Here is a 13,173-nt window from a genome sequence, read left to right as displayed (position 1 = left end):
TTCCTTCCAATATCCTGGCACTGTGCATGTCCTAAATGAGGCCCCCACCAGGTGTCTGATATATGGCTCCAGGGTTTCCAAGATCCCTCTCAACACTTTAGGGGAGGCTGGGTCTCTAGGAGAACCAGACTTAATATTAATACACATTTTGGTAAGCTGCTCTGGGGGGGTTCAAGGGGGGGGGGGCGAACAGTGAAACTCACCAACCCTTCACCCTCCCAGTTGTACTCTCTCTCCTACATCGCCTTGTGTCCTAATCAGGCGGAGTCAGGAAAGGTGGAATACATTTTCTCCACCTTGTCTGAGAAGAAATCTGCCACGCGGTTGCATAGATCTTCTGAACCCAGAGCCGGCGCAGCCTACGTAGCTAGGGAAGATATCACCTTGTAACCCTAAACAGTTCCCTAGTCGAATTGCCCGCCGACACAATTCTTTCCAAGTAGTAGGCTGCCTTTGCCCTTCTAATGAGCCCATGATAGCTCTTCAGTGTCTCTTTATACTCCCTCCTCCCCTGGTCTGAGAAGTCTTTCCTCCACCGCCTTTCCAGGCATTTACAGTTTGCTTTCGCCGTTCTCAGGGCGGCGGTATACCAAGGAGCAGATTTTTGTGCTCTACCCGGTATTTTTTGTGACCAGGTGGCGGTGCTGTCCAGGGTCTCCGTAATCCGCCTATCCAAATTTATGCACGCACTTCAGCATCTGTACCTTCTGGTAGGCCCCCCTGAGAAAGGGCGCTGCTGAACTTTTCCTGCGAGAAGCCAGCCCACTTCCGGCACACTATGCCCCTTTTAGCTATCTCCCGTATCTTTGGCCCAGGCAGCCTCATAACAAAAGGGACCAGGAAATGGTCTGTCCATACAACATGCAAGACAACTATATCCTCTCAATTCGCAAAAATGGGGTCAAGCAGATGGCCCCTGAGATGTGTAGGGAAGTCAGATATTAACCTGAGTTGTAGAGTGGCCATTTCCTGACATAGCTCACCCGCCGCCACACAACAAGCATCATCAAAATGCAGATTGAGATCATCCAGCACTAATAATTTATCATAGCATAGTGCCGGTTGAGTAAGGCAATCTATCAAGCTAGGAGAAAAGCGAGTGGGGGGTCCAGGAGGTCTGTAGACCAGAAGCCCTTTCACAATGTAGTTCGAGTCCACCTTAATTCTAAAGATCCCAGCCTCGCTATCAGCAATGGTGATAGACTCGAGGGCGCATTGGATGTGGTGTTTAAAAATAATTGCCACTCCGTCCCCTCTGCCGGAATCCATGTCTATCCTAGTGATCGCATAGCCCCTAGGTAGTGCCTCTAGGATCTCTGGCACAGAGTCCTCATCCAGCCAGGTCTCAGAAAGAAACATTACGTCTACCTGACCATCTAAAAGCAGGTCGTAGATCTCCAATCTATGCTTCCTGAGTGACCGACAGTTCAGCAAGCAGCAGTTCAAATGAGAGTTTGCCTCCTTCACCTCCCTCCCCACACTAGGCTTGAATGAGCAGTACCTACAGTCCCAGCTCTTACTACCTCCAGTCAAGCTGTGTCTACACAAATCCGCTATAGCAGGGCGCAGAGCAAGCAGTTCTTGAGAGCTATACTGTAGCTTTACTCCAGCACAACGAGGGATTCTGGCACCGGGCCCCGTTTGGGCGCAGGCGGGCTTGCCTTTGGCGAGCCTCCGGCGCGCCCTCTGTGCGCGTCCGCTGCGCGGTCGCTGAGGCATGGGGTTTTATAGCTACCTACTCCCCGCAACTAGACCACTAACCGGAAGTGCCTGGCTCTCCCTACCCCGCCCTCCGCGCAACGGTAATGGTTACCGGGGTGGGAAAGAGTCAAGATTAAGCCCAGGTGAATGTTGAATACTTTCAGAGGATTGGAGCACTACGTCACCTTGAACTCCCAACCCTCAAATAGCACTCTTAAACATACTCGAAGACATGGAAACTACCACATGTGAAAAACACTTCCTTTAGATTGGTATAATAAATGTCAGAATTAAAAGAGCACAGACTTGGATTGGCGGGCAGTGAAGCTCTAGAGAGCAACTAAAAGGAAGAAGGGACAGGTGTAGAATATTAGAGCTACCAATCAATGAAGTTGCCAAAAGAAACATGAGAAATTATGGAAGGCATGGACACTATTGGTGTCATGCTGTTTTATTGTCCATCGATATTGAGTGCTAACAGTCATATCTGAACTTGGTACCGGGCCCGATTTGCTTGCGAATGGGGGAGGGCGGGGTAACAGTAATTATAATGTATGATAATTGTTGGAGTTGTGCGTTGGGATCTTGGCAATTATTGCTATTAATTATTCCATGGGGGAAATGGGGGGAATATATGCATTTCTCCCTCTGTACATTTCCTACCAGCTACAAAGTTCTAATTGTTCCACCATTAAATAATATGTTCGATCCAAATGTGTGAGTGATGGAATTTGGACCAAGGTATGTGGGGCAACTGGGTATTGCCACCACAGTAACTTTATACAATCAAAAAAGGCCCCGGGAGAACTTAGGGCAAACTTTATTAGCCAATGTCAGATGTGGTTCAGATAAATTCTGATATTACTTTCACTCTCAGATAAGTCACCGAGGTGCATGTGGATTTGGTTTTGGAATTATGTAAATGTACCAGGGAGGAGGCTACAGGCAAAAATAATACAGTACAACATGACTTTAATTGTTCTTCTAAAAGAAACGAGATGACTATTTGTAGTATTTCCATGCATCACACCAAGCAGAATGTGGATTAAGTCTAGCCATATTCACCCTTACTTTAGAAATTAAACAGTAAAAAATACATTTAGCAATACATTTTGAGACAAAAAAATACAGAACTGCTGTGTTTTGCAATTGCCAGTATGTACATCAACAACACGTCAATCAGAATTAGAACAACAAGCCTCAATGCAAGCTATTTTATAGTTCAATATTTTGTCAATAAGTATAAAGGCCTTCAAGAATTGAGAGATAATGGGTGCCATATACATCCATTTGTATCAGTTTTTAATTCCTGTGTACTTTGCTCGCACTTCCCTACAGGATGCCTTTCATCATATGCACCATCAGGTGTAACTATATGAACTGTAGTTATAAATACAAAGAAGAAATCCAGAGAAAAAATATTTAATACATGCATTAGTGTGTGGATCTAATGTCAAAGAAAGGGATATAGCCATGATATTTCCCTGCTGTTTAAACCGAAAACTAGCAAGACAAAGGAACTACACACAATTTTGCACATTAAAAATAGTTATGGCAATAAAAAAATATTATGATGATGATATTGTGAGCCAACTAAAAGGACCCCCTAAAAAATAGATTCTGAGCGAAAGGTAGAGGTGGGGTCGAGAGGTCATTAAGAAGAGGCTTATATGAATGAAGCCAAAAGCACATGGACCCTTGACTGAGGTTACTCTAAGCCACAGGGTCTTTAAACTGTGGAGCAGGCTCTCTTAGAGAGGACTTTAATGCTACTGGATGGTTTGGGAGGGGGTGACACCAGGCTCTGCCCAAGTGGAGCATTTAATATAGAGAATAGAGACAAACATTTTGAAAGCAGTGCTTTATTACTAGTGAAATAAGCAAGGTAAAAGTCGGATGCTCTCGAATGGGCCATCAATAATGTATTTTGTCAGTCTTGTCCTGGCTGGAAGTAGCTGTCAAATTGGAGTGTGTGTGTGTGGGGGGGGGTGCGGTGGGAGGGGGAGAGGCTCTAGATAAAGGATCATATTTTTACACTTTTAGGGAGGCCTACCTGTCAATAGAATGTTGGCCATCATGCAACTACATTTCTAAAAGGAATAGCTGCACATAACTACAATGTTTGACTTGATACATTTGTTCAGAACTGCCAATTTTATAGAATAATTATGAAAATATGCTTGTTTTACTGGGGTTCCTGATAAACTTTTTTCTATGCAAGGAGGGGGGAAGTGGGGGGCACAACATTAAAAAGTTTGAAGACCATTCTTCTATGCAGTAGCCAATAATGATTATAGGTTTGTGCTTGAAAAGCTTACCTGCTTGCCAACAATTTATGGCAACGGAAATCGCCAATAATACAAAAACTGTGATCAATGCTGTAAATAAAAACAAAGAAAGTTTGGTGACTTGTAAAGTTCAAGACAAAAACAACTTTTCCATTCCTGAAATATTTTGACAAATCATTACATAGACACCACAGGCTGTGTTATTAGCAGTTGCACTGAACGAGCACCGGTTTTATGCTTTTGCAGTGATGAAAGCTCATACAGAGAAGTCAAAACATATCCAGGTCAGAGCATGAGCTGCAGACAGCACAACTGGGAAACAGTGAGTAGGCAATGCCTCAATTTCTGAGCTGTGGTGTTTGCAGGTTCGCATTAACTTGGAAACATTATGAGTTACATGTATGAGCTTTAGGCAATGTACACATACAACTAGCACTGCCAAAGTGGATGTGTTTTGCCTTTATAATGAGAGTGCCAAGCTATTGTCCTTGCCAATACTGGTCTGTTTAACATGGTTTAAAAAAACAAAAGTTAAAAACTTTTCAAAATACTGGAGCCAAAGCAAATGCATTAAAAGGTGTCTAAAAGCTGTACATTTAGTTCAAGAATTTCAGGCTTTAAAAATGATTAAGCCTTGGTAATATGTTTCATTCAGGAAACACTAAACAGAGTCAAAAAAGAGTGTCATCAGAGGTGAAGGGAAAAGACTTGCCGAGGCCTTATTTACTTTCCACAGCACTCTGAACTAAAATATTTGCTGCAGCCATTTGGTGCCCTGCAGTTGCCTGGGGAACAGATTCATGGTCCTTTAGAAAAAGAGAAATTTTCTTAGTCATGCTAAGTATACCTGCTGCCCCAGGGCCATCTGAATGACCAAAGCAGACAGCCCCTTCCCCAGCTCTCTAAAAGCATTTGTATGCCAGGGACTGTGTAATTATGCAATATGTAGAATGCAGGAGATAAAATAAAAACATCTCCTGTTTTATCTCTTGCATTCCACGTATTGCATATTTACACAACCTGCTCTGCTGCACCATTGAAATCAAGGCACTTTTAACTGCAAGGAAATTGCAATTGTGACGCCTGTAGGGTAGTACAATATAACAATATTAGTTGTTTAGAGGAGTTCTGTGAACTTTTGAGCCTGGTGCCCCTACGGCATATTGAATTCATGACCCTGTTGTCTGCAAGGCAACTACACTTGTAACTGCCTGTTTAGTTTTAAATGCTCGCAATATTCTCGGTTTAGTGGGGTCCCTAGAGCTTTTAGCACCGGTGCCACTACACCTGCTGCTCCATTTAAATCAAGACCTTTTTAACTGCAAGGTAACTGCAATTGCGACTGGCGACTGGCTGTTTAGTAGTCAAATATAGCAATAATATGCAGTTAGAGGAGTTCTGACAACTTTTATGCCCAGTGCTATTGCACCTGCTGCATCATTCATTCAAATCATGACCCTGAGTCTGCAAGGAAGCTGCACTTGTGGCTGCCTGTTTAGTAGTAAATTATAGCATAGCTCTTGTATGTTAACTTTACTTTTAACACACAATATTTATTATAATATTTAGAAGTTGATCATAAATAATGACCAAATAGATTACGTTGAAAAAAATCAATCCAATAATGCCTACAAAGTTCAAAGAAAAGTACAGTGGCATGAATAGGGAATGGCACCAACGTTCTAAGGTTAAAGCATTGGCTTTATACAAAAAAGAGGCTAATTATGATGTAGGGTGTTAAGCCTCCTCCCGACACGCGGAATCTCCTCGAACGCGTCAGAGCGGATTACATTCTGAACCACAAAATTACGATGTTCACGGTCAGAATGTAAACCGCGCAGTCATTCTAAATCGCTTCCGAGCCACACGCGGAGTATTCCTGTCGGTCAGAACCACATTGTACACCCCCTATGGACATGGTTTCCATCTTCAGGATTACGATATCGATTTCCAACAGCCTTTCCACGTCGGCCTGTCTGGCACAAAAAGGCTGTTGGAAAGGAACTTTGGGGGCCCTGGCATGGCCCCCTAGGCCGTGCAGTCTATGTTTGATGGCCGATGGGGTGCCTTAGGGATCCCCTGTAAAACCCAGCACGGTGGGATAGGAACCGTGGTGTGCCTGCAACAGGTTCCAGAGTTTTCTGCAAACACCACATTTCTCCATAGGAGCCTGAGTTAAGGCCGGTTGTCAGGCACAACACGAGCTCCCATAGGGAACAATGAGACTATGACCAGAACACCGTTCGATCTCATCATAAACCGGCGGTCGTAACCGCAAGTCTGTCGGATACGATTCCGAGTTTGTGTAGGATGGAGGTTTTTTGCCCGTCATGACAAGCCACTGAGTAATAACATAATAATAATAATAATCCACATTTGTAAAGCGCACAATCACCCGTAAGGGTCTCTAGGCGCTGGGGGCCGTCTGGAAGATTAAGCGAGCTATTGCCCAGAGTCACATGGTGCTGGGCTAACCTGCCGCCGGAGCCGGGGATCGAACCCTGATCCCCAGATTCCAGTGTCAGTCGCCCTGGCCGCGGTGCCACACCTCTCCCCATAACAAGCAAGCATTCCAGCCTACTGTTAGAAGCTGTCTGTCTTTTCTGTGGGAAGAGATCTCATCTTGAAAGTGAATGGAGCTTAAACAGTTTGAACAGCTTTAGTTGAAGTATTATAAATACATGCAGCCGGGGAAGTTAAAATCAACGTATCACACAAAAGCGAATGAACACAGTAACTGATTAGAACCCCATTTTAAGATATATTAAATACAAGAGATTTCACAAGCACAGCGGAATCGCTGTGCGGGCGAATCCTATAAAAGTAGTTCCCTAAAGGTGAACAGGGAGGGATTCAAGTCATCCAAATAAAAAGATGATAAGGAAGTAATGCCCTAAGGGAGGAATAAACACAAGAAGACAAGGGAAAGTCATTGAATAAGAACAGAGATATGAGAACAAGAAGAAAGTCAACTAATAGTAAGCAATTTATTGACACACCCAACTTGGTATGTCTGTATGGTCTACAAGAGATGTTTCAACATGAGGCAAGTAAAAGCTATATTCAGAGAAGACCTAAGAACAGGTGCTGAGCTCTGAGATGAGTCAGGCACCTGCGGTATGTGGTCATTAATCAAAAGGTCTACCCCAAGACAGAGCAGAAGATTGCTGTTGAGAGCTTCCCTCCAAAGCGGGTGCCCACAAGTACCCAATACAACAAAATATAAGCAATGGGCTTCATTTTGTCAAAAAGGGAAAGCCTGTGTCATGATCAGCGGTGCTGTCTCCGTACAAAGCCAACCCTCACTTATGTGTTTTCATAGTCTAAAGCATAAACATGCAACTCAAAATAACGGAGTTAGAATATGATTTTCGGATTTGAATTAGTGAGAAGTGATTCGATCTTTAAATTATGCACTAACTTTGGAGAAATGTCAAAGTAAAGGCACCACGCCATCCCTTAATCACACCAGTCTTCACCACACTGTAACACACCTCACCTTAATAGACAGCATTACATGATAATCACACAGTAAACAAAATCCAATGCATATCACAGACACAAGTACCCCAGAGCACACAGTTTTACAATGTATATAATATGATTGCATTACAAAGCAGACCAAACCACACAATACCACGCAATGCAACCCTATAAAATTGCCATAAACCATAATAAGCCCCACACTTCATTATACTTAACCATATGACCACAAGCCACTGCTCTATAAAAACCTACACAACACCAAAAACCATCACAAAGCAACACGTCCCACCACACAGTACCCTGAACCACACCACGTCATTGCTGCATATATTACACCATATAATAATGCACGTAAAATGCTTTTCAATAGCTATACTGTATTGCATCACATTTACATTCACCACATTACAAAATGTAATATCTCAATTACAGCAAGCTAAGGAGGCCCATGCAAATGACACGAGTAGGGGAACGTGCATTTGTAGTGGGGTTGGATAGAGGAATCCCGCACTCACTCCTACAAAGCCCTCCACGATGCAGGACCTGCGTACCTGAACCAGCGCCTCATTCCACATCCCCACCAGACGCCTCCACTCTGCCCAACTGGCGCTGGCCTCAGATCCACAACACTAGAAGCGGAGGACTAGGGCACGAGTCAGGGGTCCACGCAGGTAGACGGTGTCCCCCCACTTCTTTCACATGGTGGCGGCCGTCCACTCTGCCAAGAAGTTGGGCCCCACTAAAAAAGATGCTGAATTTGTCCCGGTGTAATTTCCAAACACCGGGACACATTCAGCAGCGCCTGCACGTTGTCTGCTTTCGATCATAACATCGTGCAGTCGGGGTCAGGCTCTCTTATTTCTCACTCCTGCCATAACAAAGGCCGAGTCTCAGGAGTCATCAGGCCTACTTCTGTTGGAGTTTCCTGGCTGGCAGCAGTCAGGAGCCTCAAACCTGTTGCAAATGCAGCAGAGGGGCAACAAAGGCTTGCACCTGGTTAGCTCTTCACACATACTAAAGTGAGGCAGCTTTTCACTTTGTTCAGGCTCTGTTTAGGAGATATGTGTGCACTGTAAGAATATCAGATGTGTTGATCATTCCCAGTATTTGCACAAAATAAATAGCATTTATATACACTTACTACCCTTGAGGAGGCGTTGTAATAATTTAAATATCACTATTTCTTTTACAGCACTTTGGCTATAGAAAGCTTAACGCTGACAAAAGGTATCATTGTTTTAAGTGAAGTGTACAAAAGTGTGAATCTTCTGTCTAAATCAGGAGGGGTTGCAAGTATACTCGAAATGTGCTCAAATGTACTCATGATACACCTGCTAAAGTATATGTGAGGGCTCAAGATCTGCAGTCACTTCTTGTGATGCCAGTTCCTGTGATGTCACGTGCTGCGATGCCACTTGCATACTGATTAAGTCGGATATTCCCCCCACTTCATTTTTTAGAAGTTGTGCCCTGCGGAGAACGACCCTTCTACCTCGCCGCTAAGACCTGGAAGGCCCTGCCTCTCCACCTCGGTCAATCCCCGTACCTGCCCCACTTCAGGAAGGATCTCAAGACCTGGCTCTTCAACTGAACACCCAACCGCAAACTGACAAGCAGCCTCCCGTCCTCCAAGCCCATCCCAGCGCCTTGAGAGCCTCACGGGTGAGTAGACACGCTTTACAAACCCCGATTGGTTGATGGATCACACATTGATTGCACAGGTGCACTTTTAGCAACGGGGGCTTCCAAAACTAACTCTAGACAAAGGATGTACACACAGTACAAAACAACACACACCATCAAGAAGCAATGTGCGCAAGCCTGTCAGTGGTGGTATGTCTAGCCTCGGATTGGTAACGCGGGCACTCGGGCAATGCCCGAGGGGCCGGTGTCCGAGTTCCTGCTGTGGGCTGCTTTTTTTTAGCAGTCTGGGGCCGATTTGGGCAACACCGCCGGTCCCCCACCTCCGGTTTAGCAACAGGCAGAGGTATCACTCCCTTTGTCTCGCTGGCTGGCCCATTAATGTATGCACATACTGAGCGGCGCAGGGGGCTTCAGTAGAAGTGGCCTCACTTGTTTCCAGGTGTGTTTCACTAGTGTAAACTAATTGGTGCATTTTTTTAGGCACCCCCCTCCTCTTTAATATAATTACGCTGAAGCAGTGATTTGAGGAAAGGCATTATGCAAATGAGGGCCGATTTTTTTTGTGTGCCCGGGCCGATTTTCAATCCCAATCCGACCCTGGGTATGTCCCACCCTTCCACCACCAGATCCATTGGTCTGCGGCGCATCTCATGTCCGCGCGCGCACCCAAAGTGATGTCATGAGCGAGCTGAGACCGCGCTCAACCACCAGCCAACAGTCTGGGAAGCAAGGATCAGCTGGAAGGCGAGAGGACAAGGCAGCAAAGGCACCCCAACAGAAGTGATGAGAATGATGGCCAGACCAGAACTGTGCCTTCAGCAGCAGGCAGCAGTCTGTAATTATGATGACAGACACAAGTTACCCAGGGTCAACTGGCAGTGCCACACGGGTGGCCTGACAGGGCAGTGCATGGGGCATTACTGTTGTCTGAGAACATGCTTTAGGGCCCTGCAGGATTTTTTTGGCTGGTGGTTTCATAATTCGTACCACAAACATTGCCTGCAGTAGGAAGAACACTGAGTGACACTTGTAGCAGCCCAGACAGAGCAGGCCATTTCCTCGAACGTGAGGACACACACACCACCCCTTCCTCTGTATGGGTTATCGACAGTAGATCCTAAATGAGACACTGGTGTCTGGACTGCCCCCACCCCTCCCCCATCTCAGAGCCCCGTGCAGTGTGTGTGGAAGGGATGCTACATTGTGTCCCAGGCTGGATACATTGTATCTCGGGGGCGTGTGTCGGCGCAGCTGCCCCCGTTGCTCACCTTTACGCATCCGTCCTCCTTTCGTCCATGCCCACTTGTCCCTGCTGGGTCCGGCTGGGCTCTGCCGCGTGCACGGTACCCTGGGCTCGATGCCCTGAACCAGCTGTTCCTCCTCCTCCTCGGTGCTTTCCCCATCCTGTTCGAGGGAGTTGGCAGGACTCTCGGGGGCGACGTCAAGTGCCCTCCTGCCCTGTGGCACGCCTCCGCAGCGGGTCAGGAGCGGTATGGGGGTCTGATCCAACTGACCCGGGGAAAGGAAGCCGGAATCCTCCAGCCCTCCGTTCCTTTTATTGGGAGTCCTCTGCTGCGGACTCTGAATTTCACCCTCCATGCTGCGCACGACTTGGAACAGAACAAGCAAAAAAAAACGGAGATATATCAATAAAAAGTGAAATCCTTGAACGTAAAAGCGCAAACTCGTTGAAATGGTGTGATCCTGGTCAAATCACGACAGGTCTCATGCAGGGGGAGTTTTAACCTGACAGCCGCGAATACAGGGCGGGCAGGGGAGGACTCTGCCAAGGGGTACTTGCAGGGACCCCTCCTTGGTGCCAGCTATCGGCAGGGCTCCGAGGGGCTCCCGATCTCGCCCCGGCTTCGTTTCTCATCAGAAGGGTGCAGGGAGGGCTCAGCTCCGTCTTTCAGTAGCAATACCTTCGACTTTACTATTTGAAAATGGCGCCAGATCGTCTTGTGAGCCGGCGCTTGCGCAGTGTCATGCTATGCTTGCGAAATCAATTGGTTTTAAAAACAAGCACTGGGAAAGCCAAATGTATTGACTTTTTTTTTTTAAACAAACACTGGTAAAGGCAATAGGTTACGCCAATGTGAGGTATGTGTTAGCTTTGTCAATGTTTAAAGATATTTTGCAACGCAGTGCGAGCTGCTGGGCAACATGGCTTAAAGTTTTTTTTTTTTTTTTTTTTTTTTTTGAAAGCGCTATGATGCAGCTAGCGTTGACTGCATTATAGTACTCTAAATTTCTCAAGTTAAAGGCATTATTTATAAGTAGAAGCCAAATAGCTAAAGATAATCACTGCAGGTGTTAGCGCCAGACCACATCACTATTAATCTACTCCCTAGCAAAGCAAGAACACTCAATCCCACAAACAGCCGTCAACCCAAGTGGTATCTGTCGTGTTCTGCTGTGTGCGTCAGGCAGTATATCAGACTCAGGACACAGGTTGGTTCTGCAATACTTCTTTTATTACTTTCCTTTGGAGCTGGTCACGTGCACGTCCGTCCCAGTACCCGTCCTGGTCAATCTGCCGTCCTTCCTGTCCCTAACCGGATGTGGTGTCCGGTGACCTGGTCACCTCCCTCATGACCCACATGGTCCTAGTGTCGTCCTGTCCTGTCGCCCTATCTGTCGGGTCACGACAGTATCACTGCAAAGAAAGGAATATTAAGGACAAGCAGAAATGACATGCACGGGGGGCGTGGCTTGAACGCCGCACAAGATGGCGGCTTGATAGCGGAGCTCCGCTAGTCGATCACCGGGACCGGCGACTTTCTCCGCATTCACCGGGAAATTGTGGGCACAATTAGCATATTCCGCTGTCGGAACATGAGGTGAGCAGAAGGAGCTAACCTACTTTCCTCTACTCCAGCGGTATGCGCTCTTTCCTTTGGTGACGCGGTTCGCTACTCCAGTGAAGGACTGGACTTTTAACAGTACCAGCGGTGCCAGGGAACAACACCTATAACCTTCATGGGATACCTGTTTCGGCGCACAAACTACAGAGACACGGGACACTTCCTTCGGCGTCAAAGATCAGCGTTTATTACTGCAGGGAGGCAAAAGTCACAAGAAGTACAACAGTGTGTAGGTTCTGAGAGTCTGCTTCAAATTGAGTTTGTAGGTCGCTCTCTTTTATACAGAGTGTTACCATTGCATAACATGTGGACAAAAGATTATAATCCGGTTCCCACAGTAGGTTTCAAAAAGGGTCGCTTTCATGAGTTCAGAATCCCGGAACATCATTACAATAGCTATGCCGGTTCCCAACTGTAAAAGTACATCTTCCCACCATTAGGCACACCCATTAGAGTTGTAAATGACAAAGAAGAAGAGACAAGAACAGCTGCAAGGAAGTCAGACACGTGTAGAGAAAAGAGTGTGGGGGTAATATCGGAAGCATGATCGTGGGAAAAAAGAGTTGGATCCATCGCCTGCAAGGCTGTCACAATAGACCGGTACAACCAGATTACCCTCAAGCTGTGCCATCTGCCTTTGCTGTGTCATTCCTCCGGCCATAAAGACGCATGAAAGGAATATGTGTCTTCCGCAAGGCTTGGGAACTAGAGGGTCAAGGAGCGAACAGTTACCTGCTCGCTGACTACGTGAGGGCAAGAAACAAAATGGATGCCGTATCTAAAAAATGGAACCCGAGGGTTCAGATGAAGGACACGTAATATTAGACGAACCCTGGCAGGTAGTGTAGCGAAATTTCGCACACTTGCCGAACTCGTCATTTGCGGTTCGTAGATACCAAACTTGTCCATATTCGGCAATGCCCAGAACATCGTAATAATTTTTACGGAACCTCAGACGGTCCTTTTGCCCTCATGTAGGCAAGCACTAGTCGGAATCATAATCGATTTCGATACTCATCAGATCACTCAGATGTTGTTGGTACATTATTCTGCTCTTCAATGCTTCTTTGGTGACAACGGGCTGTCTTATACACGTCGTAGCACAAAGGCCACATAAGGCAGGACCACATTGCACACAAAGACAACATGAGAACAGAAATGTCACAACAACCCCTATGATCATCAGAATC

The 13,173-nt window shown here is 46.1% G+C and overlaps 1 protein-coding gene across 1 annotated transcript in view; it reads right to left on the bottom strand.

Annotated features, from left to right (window-relative positions):
* LOC144767822 (NKG2-D type II integral membrane protein-like) overlaps positions 1-11,054 on the bottom strand; it is a 46,247-nt gene extending 35,193 nt beyond the window's left edge. Inside the window, exons 1-2 of the mRNA XM_078651200.1 lie at positions 10,388-11,054; positions 4,020-4,079 (exon numbers count right to left, since the gene is read on the bottom strand). Coding sequence (XP_078507326.1) covers positions 4,020-4,079; positions 10,388-10,718 — 391 coding nt within the window. The 5' untranslated portion in view covers positions 10,719-11,054. The remainder of the gene's footprint in view (positions 1-4,019; positions 4,080-10,387) is intronic.
* Positions 11,055-13,173: the final 2,119 nt, after the last annotated feature.

Source organism: Lissotriton helveticus, chromosome 7, assembly GCF_964261635.1.
Source record: "Lissotriton helveticus chromosome 7, aLisHel1.1, whole genome shotgun sequence".
Classification (NCBI taxonomy): Eukaryota; Metazoa; Chordata; class Amphibia; order Caudata; family Salamandridae; genus Lissotriton; species Lissotriton helveticus.
This window is presented reverse-complemented; position numbering and strand designations above follow the sequence as displayed.